The sequence below is a fragment of the Polyodon spathula genome, chromosome 56 (assembly GCF_017654505.1).
Source record: "Polyodon spathula isolate WHYD16114869_AA chromosome 56, ASM1765450v1, whole genome shotgun sequence".
Classification (NCBI taxonomy): domain Eukaryota; kingdom Metazoa; phylum Chordata; class Actinopteri; order Acipenseriformes; family Polyodontidae; genus Polyodon; species Polyodon spathula.
This window is the reverse complement of record NC_054589.1, coordinates 1,821,411-1,842,670: the sequence shown is the minus strand read 5'-3', so window position 1 is coordinate 1,842,670 and position 21,260 is coordinate 1,821,411. Positions and strand designations below refer to the sequence as shown.

The 21,260-nt window shown below is 36.4% G+C and overlaps 1 protein-coding gene across 1 annotated transcript; it reads right to left on the bottom strand.

Moving 5' to 3' along the window:
• Positions 1–587: 587 nt before the first annotated feature.
• On the bottom strand, positions 588–21,201 carry LOC121307516 (probable RNA-binding protein 18). Its single transcript, XM_041239701.1, has 6 exons — positions 21,088–21,201; positions 19,435–19,553; positions 12,882–13,008; positions 10,965–11,051; positions 4,359–4,444; positions 588–2,370 (listed from the first exon to the last, which is right to left on the bottom strand). Exons 2-6 carry the CDS (start codon positions 19,545–19,547, stop codon positions 2,211–2,213), a joined length of 573 nt encoding a protein of 190 aa, XP_041095635.1. The 5' UTR covers positions 19,548–19,553; positions 21,088–21,201; the 3' UTR covers positions 588–2,210.
• Between the last annotated feature and the right edge of the window lie 59 nt (positions 21,202–21,260).

Genomic DNA, 21,260 nt, shown 5'->3' with positions numbered 1-21,260 from the left:
CCATATAGTATTGGTAGCTGTACTACTCGTTATTGGGTTTTGTCTATCGAGGATTTATTGAAAGTGAAACGCTTAGTATTTTATTATTTTGTATGAACGCCTTGCTTCATAATGTTAAACGTTTACTAAAGCAAACTATGAGCTGATTAGAGAAACGATCGTTTGTAAATTCATAATCCAGGATTGGCAGCTGTCCTTCACATGCTTTACAAAGATCAACTATCGACTGTAGTTTTGGTTTTTCTTAAATAAAAAAAAAGACAAATTTCACTCATACTATGATAATTGAATATCTTTTTCTGTAACTAGATATAACTATTAAAATAAAACTCTGCAGAACAATTTTTTGTAATAATTGCCTTTTTAGTGAGTATTTTCTGTATGCTTGGGCCATATTGGCTGATAACTACAACACAGTGAATACAAATTCCTACTTCAAATCCAGTACAAGAAACCAGCTGGGTCTGCAGGTGAAAAGATACAAAAAGAGTTTAATATTTCTCTGTGCTCAAAACTATATTTGTAGTCAAACTTGACCAAACTGAAGGCAATCGATCGCTTTTGACCCAAGTGCGTATACAACTGTCTTAGTTACAGGGATCATTTCTTTTATTTATAACGCATACAAAAATATTGTATACACAGTGTTTATATGCATTTCAACAAACAGACACGTTCATTTAGAGATTAGTTTACTAGCGTTCAGTAATATTTGCAACGGTTCCATCCGTCCGAGCACCCTGGTGCACCTTTATATCAAATAGTCTGGATTTAATATACTTGCCTACCAACAAATACTTAAACAAAAATTAAAAACACAAAAAAGTCAAAAGCTCTGGGCTCATTTTGTAACTAGATAATATTGCGGAAGATCCAGCAGTAGTCTCATCATGGAATAATCCCAGGAAAGTAACATGAGAAGGTCAGGATTTGGTGGGCTTCTTGCACTCATTTTTATTCATTCTGACAGCTAAATGGCTCAGCATTAGGAGAATGAAATGAAAGTCATTTCACAATAGTGGTAACATTTTTTTTTTAAATCATATAGACTTTAAACATGAGAATTAGCTGGGTTTTCTGAAACTTCAAAGTCGTTAGTTAATTCTAACGACCCTTGCTGCAATTAAAACATCAGAGACCATATAATAATACTATTCCCGGTACTTTCTACATAATATTTGTATCCTTTCTCCTTTAAAGTTAAGCAGTACAGTGTGCAATACTGTAAATCATTATGACATCATCATTTTACCCTGTATTTGGGTAGACTGAAGTAGACTTTCTGTTGTTTAGGTAAACTCTTCTGCTTCCCTTCTTCAGAGGACAATATAAAGCTGTAATAAACTACACTGACATACGATTTCAAAGAAATGGTTTGAAACCCTGAAAATAAAATTTGTGTTGTTGAATACCGAAGAACTCGGAAGAACAAAAAATTAACACTTGTATCTAAAAGAGTGGCTTCAGTGGTGTAATCAGTGTACAGTCGAGCTTGATTCACCAACAGTCTAGTTAGTTCAATTGGTATCATTTACAATAGCTTCACATCAAATTGAAACAGGTATATGCCATACTAAATTACAGAGGTCTATGCATTTTTGTAGCTTGCACACACACACACACATCTCTCTGCAAAAGTCAAAATTACCATATATGATTATGCAAGCAAAGTATTAAAATAAACACGCTCAAATAATATAAAGAAAATACAAGTCCTGCTTAACAAGGAAAATCAGCACACATCAATTTATACACATTTCAGGAAGAAAAGCAGAATCAACTGCAACAAATAGGTATACATCAATAATGTTACTATAGATGATAATAAAAAATATAGCAATATATACCCATTTAGAACATTTAGCCTAAATGGTACAAAATTTCAATAGCAAAAACCCCTCATATTTATCAAACTTTCCAGAAGATGAAGCATGTTTCAAAAACAAACAAAAACAGCACCAGACAGACTGATAAAACTGAACTTTACTGTACCAGCAAGCATCTCCAGTATGTAACCTACCCAGCAGCTCAACATACCCTACACAGAAACACGACCTCACTACAGAATGTTCGAATTTACAACCACATTTAATAAGTTATCTATTACTCCAAAAAAAAAAAAAAAATCTCTATTTCCATGATACAAAAGATCATAGGATTGTGAAGAGTGCAGAAACAGTTCCTTCATGTAAAGTTCCTCTTTGAAAGTGTCATCGTTTGGTTCTGCGGGGCTGTTTGCTGTAAGGAGCAGCTCGTTTTTTCTCTGTGGGTTTATTGTATGAGTAAGCTGAGGGTCCACTATAGTCTGCATCTGGGTTGTCTGCCATCATTTTCAGTTTGGCTTCAATAGCTTTTATTTTTGCATTAACGCTGTAAAGAAACAAGGAAAAAACCATTAGAAAAAAAAAACCCATCTGAGCTTTAATCTTAGGGATATCATACTGCTTTGATATGGTTATACTGCCACAATGCAGTTTTTCATTTGTTACTTGGGATTTTCAGTCATGATTTAAACTAGCTTTGGGGTAAACACAGATTTATCTAGGATTATTTTATTTTAGCTTTTATTGGAGTGCACTGTTTAATAGTGGAGAGAATATATAAGGAGTACATTTAAACCTTGCACCAAATTCAACTATACATAACTTAAAAACTCTAAGAAACTAAGGGGCCGATTTGATCAACAGTTATCCTGTGAGATAAGCCACAGCTGGGCTTTAAGTCTTTTATAGTACCAGGGCACAGTCCTGAATTGCTTCAACCATCTATTTTATAACCACCTATTCCATGGTCATTCCCCAGTGCTGTAAAAATGTTCTAATAAAATCTAGCTGTGGCCTATCGGGGTATAGGTTGACTAAATTGACCACAAAGTAAAGTAGACAAAAGTTTTGACTAGTGCCATCTTTTGATTAATTTACAAGAAGAAACATTTAGACTACTTAGTTTTACCACGCTATTATATTTCAGACATCAGTTAATGAGTTGCATATACACATGTAGGGTAGTGAGGCTGACTGCTGTAAGGTTTTACGATTTCTTTTCGGAATATTAATTCATGTAGATGTCATTCAGTTTAATCAATGTTTGTTTCAATATCTGCATACTTGTTCAGCAAATTAGCAAAAACACAGTTAAAGGTTTTTATGATTTTTTTTATCTTTGTTTCTTTTACGCATAATCAGTTTATTTATTGCAGTACTATTAATTATGAAGCACTTTGAGATGACTGCTTTTAAGGGCGCTATACAAAATAAAGTTTATTATTATTATTATTATTATTATTATTATAATGGGTTATTTCCGTAATGCGATACAGCTATATCGCCAATATAGGATTTAAAGTATTAATAACATGTCGATAGAAATATATATATGTAACAGCTTTTATAATATTTATATATATATATATATATATATATATATATATAATTTTTTTTTTTTTTTTAAAATAACTGTTTAGCTTTATTGGGAACATTCCATGGGAACACCCTTTTCCCTAAGAGTCACATCCACTTGTAATGAACTGATTTTCCCAGAGCAAATGACTCTCTCATATATGAGCTCACAAAGAGGATGGAGTGGTTTGTCATGGTTTTTAGAGTGGCTGAATGAAAGACAGCACATCAAATCCCTTTCTATTTATGCAGTATCAACAGCTTTTGCAGTATAAGTTGGCACGGTTTTGTATGTTATTTCACCTTCTGTCATAATTGTTTAATTAAAAGTTTAGAATGACAAAACTGCGAGATGTTGTCCTGCCAAGAATTAAAAAAAAAAAAAAAAAAAAAACATTAAAGAAACAACATGGTACAAATTACACACACTGTGGCCGAAGGGGGTAATATACATATTCATCAAATAACAGTAAGACAATATCGTATCCATACTGTATTTGTGTACACTATATTATATACTGTAGTAAGTACACAAAGAAAAACAAAGCCTTCTGCATTGTGTTGCTGCTGCTAGATTTTTTTGTTGTCCATTAGTTATATGAATTTTGCCTGATAACAATGTAGTTTATTTGACAGTTTAGTTATATGTAAAATCTAAAAAACTGTTTATATATTTTTTATATAACTTTTATGTTTTTTTATTTTTTATTTTCTTATGTCAACTTATGTATTTTATTAACTTATTTTATTTACTCTCAGAATACTGGGTAAAATATATTTATTATCAGGAATTAAAATGAGTTTTTACATAATACATGGCTACTGAAACTCACAGTAATGTTTTCAATCAGTGTTATGCTACTTTACATCTCCCATGAAAGGTACAGTCCATTCAAGTTCATTAATTATAAACCTTTGAATTTCACAATATTATAAGAACACACACACACATGCACTTACGTTAGTGTGGTTGGAGTCTGGTCTGTGCTAGACGAAGGTTCAAGGCTGATAGGAAGAAGTTTATCATTTCTGAACTGATCAAATCTCTGGGGGGAAAAAAAAAACACAAAGATTTAGTCAAAAATAAACTTCAAACTTCTAAACAGAATTCTGAATGTTATAAACCCATGTACTCCCAAATTAGAAACATACCACTAATGAACAGTGCCCATATGTCAGCATGTGTATTCCAAGCTGCCAATTAATCTTTGTTTAAAATGCCACGCTATGCAATTGTGTGTACTACATTTAGACTACTTATTTTCAAGGCATGGAAAGCTCATGCTTTTCAACTTCACTACTGGCTTATTTTCTATTTGAAAACTTTACTGTGGGGATCTCATTTCTTTCAACGGTTTTGAAAGTACTTTTGTATACAGATCTCTTTCCAAGAACTAGTAGTGCTTAGTAACCGTCCCAAATGAAGGAAAATTGGGTTCAAAAGTTTTTAAGTTTTTAAAATTAAAAATGAAAGTGATGTTATTATATAAACATTGCTACATGATTTACATAGTTAGTCTGTCTTATTCACGCCATCATTAAATGTATAACTAAAGCTAAGGACAATAATAAAGGAAGCCTGGTCAGGTCCCATTTAGCTCTAAGTTTCCACTTTAAGAAACAGGCTCAACTATTCCTTCAGCTGAATTATTCTCCGATAGGAAAAGGCATCCCAGAAAATATAAAGCATTTAAGGCATGTGTGCTGTAACAGCAGCCTTTGGAAAGCAGATCAAATTATCACTTCTTGGCAACACAAAGTTCCACTACGCTGCACTACTGGTTAGCTCAGAAAAGCGATACTGAAATCTAGGTAAAGACATCAGACAGACTGTCAGTAACAAACATCCTCCGACACAGTTGCAAATAAAAAATTAGATGACCCCATCTTATTGCTGGGGGATAATTAAAGAATTCTCTATGCCACACTTAGGGGTTGATGCGATCAAGATGGATTTTATAGAGCATTTTACAGCACTGTGGAATCATCCTGGATTGTATCAAGCACCTATCCTTTGTTATCTCAGGGTTACCCCTAAGAATAATTGGTTGATAAGAGCCATTATAAAGTATAGCTATGGTGGCACCATACACTTTGTTTTAATTTAGACCTAAATGGTACAATTAAAAGCTCTAAAACACCAGCTGTGGCTTGTCCTGGTAGGGTAAAGTTTGATTAAATCAACTACTTTGACCACTAAAACAGGACAAAATGTACATCATCAGTATCCCGATATCACATTCCATTATTATATTTTTTTTTAATTAATATTTTCTGTGCCCAATTATTTTACCTGATTTTCTCCCCAATATGGAATGCCCAATTACTTTTTCCCCTAACGCAGCAATTCCCTCTTTTGCACTCAGGAACTTGAGAGCGGATGTCAGCGACCTCTGGAGGACAAAGGCCAGCCCTGCAGGTGTATGCTTTTGACCTCACTGGGAACCTGACCAGCAGGGTTCGCTGTAGCGCGATGAAGAGAAACAGTCCCTGCTGGTGATGCCTCCCTAACCCACTGGAGCACCAGAGCCAATGCGACGCTCCCGTTGGAATCCCCAGTGAAGCAAAGACACTGTCAACTTCACTCAGCCAGGACGCGGACATGCGCTGTAGGACTCACACTGCACACCACACAGCTGTGCTTTTACCAGGTAAACCACTCAGGGACCCCAATTTGACCATTTTTCCCCCATGATAGCCTAGCCTCCTGGGTACTCCATCAGAAATCAGACCTTGTTGACTAGTTTTTTTACAATTTGTTTTTTACATTGGTTCTCCGATGATAGCTTAGGAACTAGAGATGTGCAAAGTTTTTACTCTCTTTAAAATCAGAATAACTGGAACTGATGAATAAGTCATTTTTTTAATTAAAAGGCAATTATGTCATGATAATTTCTACTGGATCTTCTACATCTTAGCAAATGTTTGCATTTTAGGTCTGATCTAAACCTCTCCTAAAAGTTTAACACCACAGTATAAAATAACCAACAGCTTGTGATCATTTCATTTATTAAAATACACTTCACATTACAAGCCATCTGCACTCTTGTGATGTCAGGGTTTTTTAATTTTTTATCCTTTTTCTATACCCAATGAAAAATGACCAGTCCTGTTCCAAGATTGTGGGCCTCCCAAAATACCATCAGTGTGTTCTACTTCCTCCGAGATGTTTTCTCTGGCATGCGTTCAAACTTGTTTTTCAGCAGTACTTTTGAAATGGCCCACGGCTGTTAACTTTTTCAATCCTGCACCATATCTCACAGGTTCTATTTCAGACAGTGTATTCCTTGTGGTCAGACTACAAAGGCTTTGTGTCAACATTATAAATACACTCTTAACAATGACCCTCTTAAGCATACTAAATCCTTCCTTCTGCCAAGCTCCAAAATGAATTGGGAAAGTATGTTCCTGGGCTAAATAAACTGAACTATTGAGACAATAACAAATCTGTAAAATATTTCTTATTTTTCCCTATATTCATAAGGATTATGGTTTAAAAGCCTTCACCATCAATTCAGAGCTTAACCCAAGACAAATGCACCATCTCTCACAAAACCAATGTGTACCAGCACGGCTCCTGTGTTCATCTGCAGGTGCTTTGCATTGAATATCCAACATAGGTGAAATTTTCCCAAACCGCCAAATACAGTAAATCTTGGGGCTGCTCATAGTAACCCTACTGCCAATAGAACTGTATTCGAATTTAGAAAGCAGTAGGATTCTAAAGCAATCCTTGTTGAGCACATCAAATACAAATCTTTACAAAAATATGCATGCATATATATATATATATATATATATATATATATATATATATATATATATATATATATATATATATATATATATATATATATATAATTTACACACACACACACACACACACACACACACACTTGCTCAAAACTTTGAGTACACTTGCTGGAAACTAGGTTTTTTTCATAATTGACATATGTTTCTGTAAATACTTGAAAATGAAAACACATGTTACAATATACAAAACAAAACATAAGGAGTATCAAAGCAATGTTCAAGAAAATTTAAAATTGTCTCTAAATCTTGGATTCCTCAAAATAGCCACCCTTTGCCTTAATAACAGCCTCACAAACACGAGGCATTCGGTTAACAAGTTTCAGCAGGAAATCACCCGACATGTCTTCCCAGCTCTCTGCAGCAATTCCCAGAGATGTAGGGCACTTGTGGGTAGCTTTGCTTTGACTCTTCTGTCCAGTTCGTCCCATACAAGTTCTATGGGATTGAGGTCTGGAGACTGGGCAGGCCAGGTCATTAGATTGAGTTGTCCTTCACTTTCCTCCTTTGCCAGATAGTTCTTGCACAACTTTGAGGTGTGTTTCGGGTCATTGTCTTGCTGAAGAATGAAGGCCTGCCCAACTAGCCATAATCCTGATGGAATGGCATGCCTCTGAAGTATGCTATGATAGCCATGCTGGTTGAGCTTGCCATGGACTTGGTAAAGATCACCAACTCTGTCACCAGCAAAGCAACCCCAGACCATGACACTGCCTCCTCCATGCTTGACAGTGGGAACCACACATGCAGAACTCATGCGCTCACCCTCTCTGCGTCTTACAAATACTCAGCGGTTGGACCCAAATATTTCAAATTTTGACTCATCGGTCCATAAGACCGACTTCCACAAAACAGTTTCTGTGTTTTTTGGCTGATAAACAAGTACAGAAGAGGTTTTATTATAACTGAAAAACATTATACAGCTTGTCTTTTGGTTTAGTTTATTTTAAATAAGCTAGCATTTACTAACTGAAGCCATCAATAGTATCAACATAATTTTTTGAACACAAAGTTTGCTGTTTCCATTTCTCCTTTGGGATTTATGTCCCCATTAAGGTAAGGACTAGAATGTAGTATTTTAGAATTATATTTCTGTATTGTAGTTGTGACAATTTTATAAGGGTAATTGCAACTGATCGGTACTAAAAGGGTCCTTACTATATAAAAGAAAAATGTAATCAAGGATGAATCTATAAATTTGACATAGAATCAACAACATGACTAAAATAATCTCAAAAGCTTTAAAAAAAAAAAAAATCACAAATCCCTGTTGCTGGCTTATTTTGCTATATAAAAGACACTATTTAAATTGTAGTTGTTTTACAAACACATTGTTTAGTCTTAAATACTGCCCTAGGCATGACCACAGGAGACAGATAATCCAATCCCTGTCTATAGTAGGATATCCTCATTTAGCACCTGTTATTGGAGGCTGGGGGAGTTACACTACACCCAACCTGACCTCAATACTCAGCAGCTAGCAGCAGAGGAATATGAACAGTCTGTGGGAAGCCCTCCTTGGTACCTCCCTCCTCATTGTACGCTGTAGTCATACGCAACTGCAACTGGAGGAATGCGTCTATCCATCTGTATTGCATATATCTGGAGAACAGCTAATCCACTTTTCTGAATCTTGCTAACATCCTTTAGGACAGGATAATGCTAGTATCATAATCTGGGGGTACATGGAGGCATCTACCATGTGTCATTAATACCAGTCTATACGGTGGCTGTAGATCACAGGGATCTACTTTCTCATGTTATTAAAGGCTCTAACTTTACAGTCACTTGTTAGCCATGGCAATGTCATCACTAGCTCATCTTTTGTTGTTGGTTCTTCTTTGCTCATTTTTCGATGTAGATTTTCAAATACATTTCATCACTACTTTAAATAAATGGCAGCACAGACCTGTTGCTCAAAATAAGAATCTATAGGGCTGATGTAAGGAAGGTGCAGTGCAAACAACTGCAGCTGCAAAATCCAAAAGGACTAGCGGCCAGGCAATTATTTTGCACCGCAGCCTATGTAAGCTTAAGAGCAATGCAAATTACTAATGAGCCGTAATCATGATAATGAGGGTTGCAATGAGTGCCGCCTGTGCAGAGGGGTATTTAGCGGCTGCACTTACAGCCCAGAGGTGAGGTGAGCGGTAGGCGCTGTATGAGATTTGTAGAGCACAAAAATCAAACCAAACCAAAAAATATATATGTTAGAGGAAGGGCAGCAAAGTCCTCTTGGTGCATGGAAAATAAGTTTTCTGAGGAGCTGAGAGTCCTTACAGCTGAGGTCACTCAGCATAAAATTATTTGGAAAATCAGTTATGCTACCAATGAGGTTATATGGTCCACTATATGGTCCAACCAGGTGATGAAAAGGTGAAACTCAGCTATTAGGTCTAGGAAGATGAGAACGCCTTACCACTGCATCCTCCGGCATCCCAAACAAAGTGACCCTGGGAGAATGGAGGGAAAGTGCCATTTGTTATTGCAGTAACAGAACATGGCCATTGTTTTGGGATGCAGAATATTTATTCCCAGCACTCTGATATGCACTCTGATAGCATCGTTTCACTTGAATCTTGAAATCATTTGTTTGGGCTTTCCGGAGTATTATAAAGCCTCGATTCCTAAGAAGATTCCTTGGGATCTATTTTAATGATCTAAACAGCAGGAGATTCAAATAATTGCTACACTTTAGCACTTTATTATTCCTACTGGCATTTCCTCAAAGGGAGGATTTATTAACCTCCTTAACATCCCAAGTACAACACAGACACAACAAGGAGAGGTCAAGTTTGGAGCACGTTTACAGGGTTTTAGGGAAGTGGTATTAGGATCAGCCTCTGTTTAGGATCAGTGGTTCTTTCATTGTTGTGAAAAGGTGGTACAGTAATCAAAATCTAATTTTAAACAATTACAAGACCTGGTTGAAACAATGTATTAGACGCCAATAAAATATATGTGTATCTAGAGCTAACAAAATAATTCCAGTAAAACGTACTCTTATTAAATCGTATTAACTGCTGTCTCTCATTTTTATGTAGAAATGATGCAAATGTTATGTTAAAGCTATTCAGAAATGTTGAAACAAAGGCATCATAGAAAAAGCAGCGACAGGTTATGGTATTGTGAAGGAGAGCCAGAGCGTGAGATTTCTGGGAGTTTGAAAACATGGAACTGACTACTGATGACTTGTTTATGGGAGTTTTAAATGAACTCAAACTCCGAGAAGCCTCATGTCCACGCAATCGTCATGTGACCCTCCTGTAGTGGAATGCAGTGCCACACCAGAGTGCATCAGTAAATATTGTTCACGAATAGCTTAACAATAAAAAAACAAAATAGCATAATGCTATAATAAAAAAAAAAAACTCTTATGCAATGTACCGTGGGAGAGCAGAAAATGCACAGCATCACAAGGCTAATTCAGTGCACACCTACGTGAAAGGCAATGCTACTATGAAATTAAAAGCTGTGAGGGGTGGGGAGCGTGTGGAGAAAGTGCACCTGCTGCTAAAGCACACACCGCTGAACAGAGACCTCCAGCTCGTGTTTGCTGATTCATCATTACAAAAACAAAAGGACACTCCTGTCCACTTCTGTCAAGAGCATAGATTTGTTCTTAGAATTCATTAAAATGGAAGAATGCTATTTTATTTTTCTAAACATTTCAACATGTCTCCCGGACCTTTATAAACTGCGCAGATGCTAAGTACGAAAGGAGTTTGTTTTTATAAAGTTTCGAGAAATATTTACTTTGACTTGTGCGTGTGCCCAGCGTACCACCAGCTTCTTGGACAGGGCCAGTTTGCCGTTTAAACGCTGAATAGCTCGTTCTGCTTCCTGGAAAGGAAAATAAAGAGTATCAAAAAAACATGAATTACATCTACTGCTGAATTTTATAGCCATTTTCCTAAAAATGGAAGTTGTCAGCACTTGCGCTAATTGATGGCAGAGATAGGAAGATAAAAACACAGACAGCACACTTCTGCATGAGCTTTATTTGTCAAACCAGCTTAAAACATATATTTTCTAAATGTTTTAAAATGCACTATTCCATATTTATAGAAGAATACCAAAGCAACAGTTGAGCAAGTAGCTTTAAATAACTTTTTTTTCCTGATATTTACAATAATTTTGTTTTTTTGTTGGAATGTAGGTAAGATCAGCCAAAGTATCTTTGTATTAGCAAGCGCCAGCAACCTCCAGTGCACAGCTGTGGATTGCCAGCAAATCAACAGGCAACTTAATCCAAAAGATTAATAGCTGGTGCTGACGCCTACTCCTATTGAGACACTCTAGGAACTGTTACATATACCTGTGTCAAGCAACTAGAACCAGAGAGCAGACTCTGAACTTCAGTAAAGGCACTGGATCAAAGACTTATCAGAAAGTAAAGCAATGAGTAATTCACTCACAATTTGACTGAACAAACCAAATACAATGAAGTTTTTAAGCTGCTTACTCTAACCCTTTTATACTGGATACCCCAGGATATGACTTTTAAACGATCCAGTAAGTCCCTGCTAAACCCCAAGCCTTGGTTTCCTCCAAGCATTACCAAGAAAGTAGCTCTCTGAGATTTTAGTGAGATCACAGTGCGTTATAAAATAGGATTTTAATACATACAATAACATCTTAGTTTTTATCGATGTTATACTTATTTTGTTATAAATTGTGCTTGGCTGAATACATACAGTCCCCAGCTTGCCCACTGAATCACATCAACTTTTTTATTCAGACAAATATCAAGGTGTTCAAAAGACAGACCATTCTTATCAAAGGGCTGGTGCAGAGTAAATGTCCTAGATAACATACAGGCAGTACCAGTATATAGTGAGGATGGTATAAAGCCTTCAAATCAAGGAAACACAGTGATGGTTGTTTACGACTATCCTCATGAGTGAAATAATCCAGGCACTCCATGAATGGTCATGGATTATTCTGTTCACATAACAAGTACAATTTATGGAAAATAAATTATGTTTAACCCTAAATTAACTTTGAGGTCCTTAACTTTTAGCACCCTATGCCAACATGTAATAATAATAATAATAATAATAATAATAGCGCCTTTTATAGCGGACCACCATCACAAAGCGCTTTACAGAGGTCTTGACACGTAATACGTCAAAAATCATATGCAGAGTCACTTATAATAGGACATTGATTTAACATCTCATCCACAGGAGGTTAAGTGACTTGATCAGTCAGTGGCAGGGGTGGGATTTGAACCACTGACCTTCTGGTTACAAGTCCTGGACTTTAACCACTGGACCATACTGGCGCTCACATGTTATTGGAAATCATGCTGGTACCTCACGGGATTCCCCAGTCATGTATAAACATATGTATTTGTCCTGTTCTCATAAAAAAAAGTTACTTTTTGAATTACATAACCTAATTTTGACAAATCAATTCAGGCATGAAAGAGTTAACCTGCTGAATCTGGAAAATTGCTTTTGTTTGATCAAGCTTTGCTTCTGCTTAGCGTGGCATGATTTGGAAGAGAGCAATCCAGTCACTCATTCTGTCACCATATTTAAAAGAATGCAAGATAGATTGCAAAACAAGATCTGTTGAAAAACAGAGCTCTCTCAACACTTGTGTAATAGTCTCTCTATTCTGGAAAATAATCAGATTTATATGGAAAGATGTGACGAACATGTTTACCTCTTTTGTCTCAAAGTTTACAAAGCAATACCCTCGTGGCTGCCCCTCCAACGGACCAGACTTATGGAACAGAAAATCGAACTGCTTGACTTTGCCAAATCTTTCCAGAAGTTTTACAAGGTTGTATCTGTGGAGGGGGTGCGAGAAAAAAACAAAAAAAACAAAGATTAATTACAGTTGATTACCTTATTACTAGGCAGATTGTGACACATTGTACAGTGCATTACAGTTGATGAAATGAACAGCAGTAGCTAGCTTAACAATTATAGCAACTTGCTATTTACTGTAAATAGCTTGCCAACAGTGTAGCCAACAAATATACAAATAAGGTACTTAAAACTGAAAATAAATAATTGATTCTAAAATGTTTATGATAAGGACCTTCGTCAACTCTAACAGACTGTAATCACTAGCTCTGCTAAACAATATTCAATTACATAGCATAATGAGATTATCATTAGAATAATAATGTTTTAGCTGAGAAATCATAGAAGCAACTCATAACATGAGACAGATATTTGCTGATACTGCTGGTAAGACTCAAAAACACGACACGAGAATGAAACTGTGGGCCTTTAACACTAGAACAACCGGGGGTAATTTCGACCCAATTTTGATTCTTGAAATCCACAAAACGTGACATTAAATCCTCTTTCTCTTGTACATTTTTTTCTTTAGTCTTACATGAGATTACAAAGCACTTGTCTTTGTATGGTATTTGAAAATGGCATTTGCCTTTGACTGCAGCTATTGCTTTTTTTTTTCAGTGACGATGGCAGCTAGAAGGGGTCTTACTGCAACACAAGTTTTGGAAAAGCTGAAAAACACCCAAGACAGCTGCTGACATTTTCCTCCAGCGATTCTGACTCAGAATTTCTTGCAGTGGAAATAAGACAACTAACACATGCACTCAGTGCAAGAACGCTGTGTGTGGTTCATGTGCATCAAAGGAGTTGAAACGGTATATGTGCAGAAAGTGTGTCTCTTGAATGAACGTGCCATACTACGCCTATCTGTTCACTGTTAAATCATTCTTGAGTGTCTTAGGCTATTATTTTGACTCTATATTTTTGTTATATTCCCAATGATAGTTAAATGCAAAAGAGAAAATGCACATTTTTTTAATTTTAATTTTGTATTAATTTTTAAAATGTTTTAATGTTTTATTTTTCTGCAGTTCATTGCCCTAAAGTAATTCCTTTTCAGAACAGGCAATCTCAGTAGTAGATATGATACTATTAGAAATGGTAAAGGTGTTTTAAATCATACCACCGGCAGCTATAACAGAAAAACACAGTAGAGGTCAAAATGACGTTTCGGTCCGTCTAAGTACTAAGCAGATGTTCTGGTTGTTTAGTGTTAAAACAAAGATCCAACATGATAGTTCCAGTATTTAAAGAGAGTTTGGTTAAAGTCTCTTTTGAAGTTTTGCATGCTTGGAATCTTTCTAAACTATTAAAGAAACCAGCCACCACATCCTGGTGTCTCTATCAAACACCCTGTGGCCTCAGTAGAGCTTCCTAACATGTCTTCTCTCCAAGTACAGATGGTACACCATAGTGCAACCAGACTGTGGTGGGCATACAGGTTAACAGCTACACTCTGAAGTGCCAGTTGTAGAGAAAATGTCTGTAAAATGTCATAGTCAGCCACACCAAGCTGCTCTTAAGCTTTGTTTTGTAGTGATCCACTCCTATGACGCAACTTCTCAGTCCCTTTTTGAGAATGTGTAGATTTTCTTTGCCAAACTTTTCTCTCTGGATGACAGACTTGTACTTACCTAATGCTCTTACAATGTTGCGGTTACGCAATGCGAAGCATCGTTCCTATTTTAGTAAAATCTTTTCTGATTATAAAGCTGGCTGGACTAAGACTATTTTTAAATCTCATGTACTGTATCACGGTCTGTTACTGCACATAACAGTTGAAATGAAAGGCTTTGTGCATGAACACACATACTGTATTTAAGCTTTATTCATTTATGAACTGTATTTATACTACGTGTCAAAACCGTAATTTATTTTTCATGAACACATGCATATGGTATTTTAGGATCCATTATTACAGATACATAAATACAGGGAAAAAATAATTACATCATTTTTGATTTGTTAACAAAGGAGTGTGGTACAGCAAATTGGGAACAGCCACATGATATAAAAGAGAGATAAAAGCAGCATTAAGGGGCAGCAGCTGGGGAGACAGACACGTGGGGGGCACCAGCGCACTATAAATGTTTGACTTGGGTGAGGATTTTGTGGCGCGTGAGTGTTTTGTTTAAACCTTTATTTTGCTCTGTGGGCTTTCTTTTTTGATACCGTTTCCTTGGAATAAAGACCAGGACTGGAATGGATCTCGAGAGCCAGAGCTGAGTACCACTGACTTACAGTATTGACCATTTTGTTATATTTGAATTTTACCCCAGTCAGCTGTCTCATCTGCTAGTTATACAGTCATGAGCAACTTTTAATAATACATTTCTTAAAATATGTTTTGCAGTGCAATTTCAAGCAAAATATTAAAACATAAAATGTCTATGCTCACAGTCAGATCTGCATCAGTGAACATGTTCTATTGTCTTGGCTCAGTTAATGACATGCGGGAAATGTATGCACAGGAACAGTAGCAGTGCCTTAACTTTATATTAATGTTTTCCCTTATAATTCCCAAGGGTGCTTGCTGAAGAATTTCTCACTTTTCCCAGCCTCCGCCCCTCAAGATTGAAATGAAAGCATGTCCTCCTATACTAAAGATTCCTGAAGAGATAGCACATGATATAAAAGAAACCACTTCTCACTTATACAAGACTGGAATGTCATACACAAGGGAGCAATTCATCTGGAAACTGAAAACAAATATGATTCTTTACTCATGCACAATTGAATAAAACTCAAAATCATTCCATACATTCTACTGTGTCTTTCTTAATTTGAATGATATATGTCACAAAGTGTGGTCTTTATCATCTATTATTAAGTCACATGGCTGCCAAATGGTAGCCATCAATCAGAAGTTAAATAAATATGATGCCTGTCAAACGATTACTCAGATATGGCTAGAGGTTAAACAAATGTGTCTGATAAAATAATATTTTTTGTACCATACCCTCGATGAAATTTGAATAAAATACAGCTTTGTACCAACTGTGCAGACCACACCTAAAGTGTGTGGCCTCTATCCCCGATATGGGAAAATCTTAAAACAAATGAAGGCACAAAATAGTATATTTTTATTAGAAATATTTACAACAATTACAGGTGTGGCCATTCCCCAATTAGGTAATTGCGTGCTAATTGGTGCTAACTGTGGCTTTGTAAAATTGTTTTATTGAAGGATACCTATAATTGAATTTGTCCAAATGAATATAGTCTATGTTTCAAACGTGAAGCCAATATCTTAAATAATTTGGGCTGGATCATCCTAAATCCAATGTATGTCACTAGCAGCCAGAAGAGGTTAGGGATCAGATTTAAAGTCATTTCTCCCATGAAGCTGCTTAAAACCCTACGTCTTGAAAAAACAGTAGTAATAAAACATTCAGGGAAAAAAATGAATGCAGAAAAAACACAACAAAGAAAAATACCAAAAAAGTGCAATATTGTATAAATCATCTTCCACTGAAATATAACTACAACTTATGATAATTTATAAATGGACTACACACTGACATTCCCACGTGCCAGATGATCTTCAAAGAATAAGTATGGTTAGTGTACCACGCTTTCAGTCAGCAATAGCTTGGCAGGAGGATGCATCTTTTGAAACCACAGCAGTAGTGAATCATGTTTACAGTTCATTCTTAAAGTCTTGGCCATAGTGATTGTCTCTTGGCCAGGTTTTGAATTCCTCGTCCTGTCACCTGATGTGAACGTGTCTTGACAGCAGCCTTCCCAACTCTCCCCTCTTTCCTCTTCCTCTGAATTTCCGCCTGGCACCTCAAGAGCTATTCAAAACCAGACTCGGGTCTTGTGTCAAACAATACGCTACCGAGAACCACTGGCAATAAAAACATACTGGGACACATGTTAAATCTATCACCAGCGAAAATGTTACCCTAAGGAGCATCAATAGGTCAACATGTCACAACCTTATTATGGCTGTCTTTTGTATTGAGTGAACACCGCTCACAATGACAGTTATGCAACTGTACTACTCAAAAGCAAAAACATAATTACATTCCATTTTTGTTTCAAATTCCTTTCTATATTTAGAAAGCTGGCTTTTTTCTGACACAAACTCATAACTAAAATAATTAACACTTCACAGTAAGTGGGCATGTGGCAGGGCTGAGGCCTGCCCCTGTAAACAGTGCCCGTTTGATTGGGTTTCTAAATAAAAGGCAGTTTTGTTTGCTTGTAAATACAATATGTTAAATTTTGTTAAAAAAACAAAGCGTGTGCTGGATGGCAAGGCTGGGAGGTTAGACCTCCCCGCCTGCCTAATTGAAACCCAATGTGTAGCAGGTGGCCAGGGTTCAATTGCATAATTGATGATCAATTAACACTGGTCACCTTCCTTTAAAAAGAGACTGAAAAGCCAGCTTCTTTGTTCTTTTGTTTGTTTCTGTGCACCAGTGTGGCTAGCCAAGGAGAGCAAACCGGATGGACCAACCATGATTATCAGTGTGTCTAACTGGGATAATTGTTACAACTAGGGTAGGGATTAATGCCACAAGATTGCTTCACATGTACCCGCATAGACCTCTCAGAACTACATTTCCTATCACCCTCCTGCTCACATATGTAACTGAGATGGATTTACCAGTGTGCAGGCGGATGATGGGAAATGTAGTTCGAGAGGTCCATGCAGGTACATGTGAAGCCATCTTGAGGCAGGGAATGCAATTTAAAAGTTTAAAAAAGTGGTCAAAATATATATATAAAAAAAACAAAAAAACACACACCTATACAGACACTACCCTATATCCCTAAAATGTAAAACTCTTTAAAACTGCTAAATAACCCTACAGCCTCACCTCCAGGGATTTAGTCCTCTGTGGAGGATGATAAGTAAGAAAATGGATTTTGAGTCCTTGGTTATCACTCCTTTAAGACTGTTAACAAGTGGAGTAATGCATTTTTTATTTGGCCAACAAGTTTGAAAACCACGAGCAATTCAGATCACAGAAATCTTATTACTGTAGGTGGTAACAGAACAAATAAGAAACAGGGAGGTAATTAATCATCTGAACATTTAATGCTGAAACTGTTTCCTGTTTCTCTCCAGCCTTTCCTCCCCTCTTCAGCAAAGCAAAAGAAGGAAATGATTCTCACTGGTAGCACATACGTAGTAATTTAAAAAGTGTCACAAATTAGATCCCTTGAAAATAGCCAGGGCTCTGGTAACATGAACTTGAAAAAGCTGTTCAATGACAAACTTCCTATTTGTAACCAAAACAAAACAACAACATATAACAATGCTATATGTAGACACTTTTTAAAAACACTTAATTTAAAAAAAAAAAAACATTGTAGGATATGCTTGGAATTCATTCTAATTCTTTCTAGAGTGCCCTTTTCATTATAAATTTACAGTATAATACGGATGACCACAGATCTTGACATAAGTCTATTAATTCTAAACTGCGGTCTCCCTTCATTCATATAACTAATAGAAACTAAGCTGTGAATTCAATCAAAGCATAAGTGCTGCTTTATGACTGTCTTTAAGAAAAAAAAAAACATTGAGACAGAGGCCTCTTTTACAAGAGTGTCCCGGCAAGATGACCAGAAACAGACAGGAATAGTTTCACATCTCTAAAAACACCATCACTCTAAAAGACAATCACATCACACATTCGATCTGGGATCAGAAACATTTACACTTCGATAACTCTTGGAACCTGCTCATTAAAATACATGTAATCTTAGTCTTTGTTTAGCTGATATATTTGGGTTATTTATCTAAAACTAATATACATCACTTGGGAAAATATGAATGTCGTTATAGAACAGAGAAATAACGCAGACATTATTTTATTTGTATTGAATCCACCCCTTAAGTAAGGCAGACAAAAATGTAGTGATTTCTACTAAAAATGTATTTGCCCACTTTAAGGGGTCTTAACGTTGGTCGATTTTATACATAATGAGTAACCTTCATATAAATCTGTGCTGATTCTATTTTGGATGTGATTAGATTTGTATAGTCACCTAATTGAAGTATGACAGCTGGATTCTATTATGGCATTTTATAGAACTGGGGAAATCATCCTGTTTGATGCAGTCCAGTGATTCCGTCTGTGATCCTTCCCTCAACACCTTAAGTACCATTCCATTCACATTTTGCAAGAGCATTTTAGAAAGATATAAACTAACTAATTAACTAACTTCTGTTTGGCTACAAGAAACCCTATTCTCACACAGCCCCAATTTCAGAAACCCACGGCTCAATCTGCTGTACAGTTTATGATGCAGTCCTGCTACTGCAACTGCTGGAACAGCAATAACAATTCCAGCTAGATCAGCTGGGCTGTATTTGGCACAGCATGATGTCATTTGCAGTATATGCATCACTCAGTTCTATAATTTGCCCACAGATTCCAAGTACTTACTCTGTAATCTTAGGATCAATGTTGCCAATCCAAAGTCGATGACCCTCTTGTGACGTGCTTTCTGAGAGGATCGAGGCATTCTCAAAGGGAAGGGTTTCAATTTGTGACTCCATAGGTCACTGCAATAGATAAACAGAGATAGTTGTGTACAAAATCATGAGCTCATCTGCAGCTGTCCAATAAGTAGCCAGTGGCTACTAAAATGGTTTTAAGCAGGACAGCAGCAAAAGTACAGAATTGGAAAGCAACAACCAATATAAGAAATGATTCCAGAGGTGTAGCAATCGATCTGATTGATGCATGATTGGTTTGTGCTGTGTCTGGGACTATTTGTGGTATAAACTGGAAACTTGGTAGATATACAGTAACAGCCACCAGTAGTGGCCTTGACTTATTGACCTTGACCTTTTTCAACATGGCTGTCTGGGTACCATCAATCTCCATACTACATAGCCCTGAAACAGCTGAATGGATTTCTGTTAAATTTCATAGAGCTCAGACCCTCTGTATGGCATGTCGATTCAGTTTCGGAAAGGATCTGATCAAAAGGTAACTGGATGGAGGCTTTCTTGGCAAGTGGACAATTTATTGGATAATTGTGGATAATTTATTTTTGTTTAAAAATGACCACCTTCACAGACAAACTTGAAAGTTTTAAAGTGTTCACGTGTCATGTTCTTACCGCAAAAGGGATACCGAAGTTCATAATTATAACAAAACAGTAAAAACAATGCAATTTTGATTATGCATTACATGTTTATACAGAATTGTAAAGAATATGTGGTGTTGGCAAATATGTATGTTGGTCACCCGACAAACATAGAATAATAGATGGTCTGCAGTGAATGACAAGCTCACCTCCTTGACCAGCTCAGCGTGAACACCAGTTCATCTTTAAGACCTCGAGCTGGTCCTTTCCCATTTGGAGTCAATCATTACAGACATTGACACTTGTCTAGAACAACGTTTTTTTTGTTTTGTTTTGTCTGTTTTTTTTTTGCAGTACTGAATATCTTTTTACGTGGCTTTTCACTTTTTAAATAATTATAACTATATTAAGAGGAAATGACTAGCTGTCGGGTTTATGACTTTTTTGCTATAAGCCATATTGCATTACAATAATACTGTATGGCATTATTTGTTCTGACAGTGACACGTTTGCATTTGCAAGCTGAACAGCTCAGATGAAACAGTTAGGTTTCAGTGGGTTGAATGGCTCCTGCTGGTTCTACAACTGGAAGAATTATAACGTGTTTATCCCATATACCGTTACAGACTTTACAAGAGGGATATTTACTTAATTGGACTTAACTTATTTCCTACTCATTCCGTGTGAATGCCAAACAAAGACAAGTGTTCTGTATACCCCAGCATGTTAATTATTATAGAGTGAATGACGCACTATACAACCTCTTGGAGAATTGATCATTGTACACGTATTATTTTTTGTTTGTTTTTACTGTCACACCAGTACATCACATGTTGCCACAGCCATCATATATAACATTTACTATATTATTAAGATTTTAAATCAACACACACGGCACACGTTCAATCATCACTCTTTATAGTACACGCAGTAACAAAATATTGAACATTAACTGACAGGGGCGCTGTGAATAAAAATATAATAAAAAAAAAAATTAAACCTACCGTCTTCCACTAGCAGCAGATTTCCTTGTTCCGCCACTAAGTACTGTAAAATATTAAAATACCTTTTAAATACAAAACAGCATCCCCCAACCTAAACTACAAAAAAGCAACACAGGCGCCGCGCTATGACGTCCTGCACAGAAAGCTCATTTCAGATTTTCCTTAACTTGATG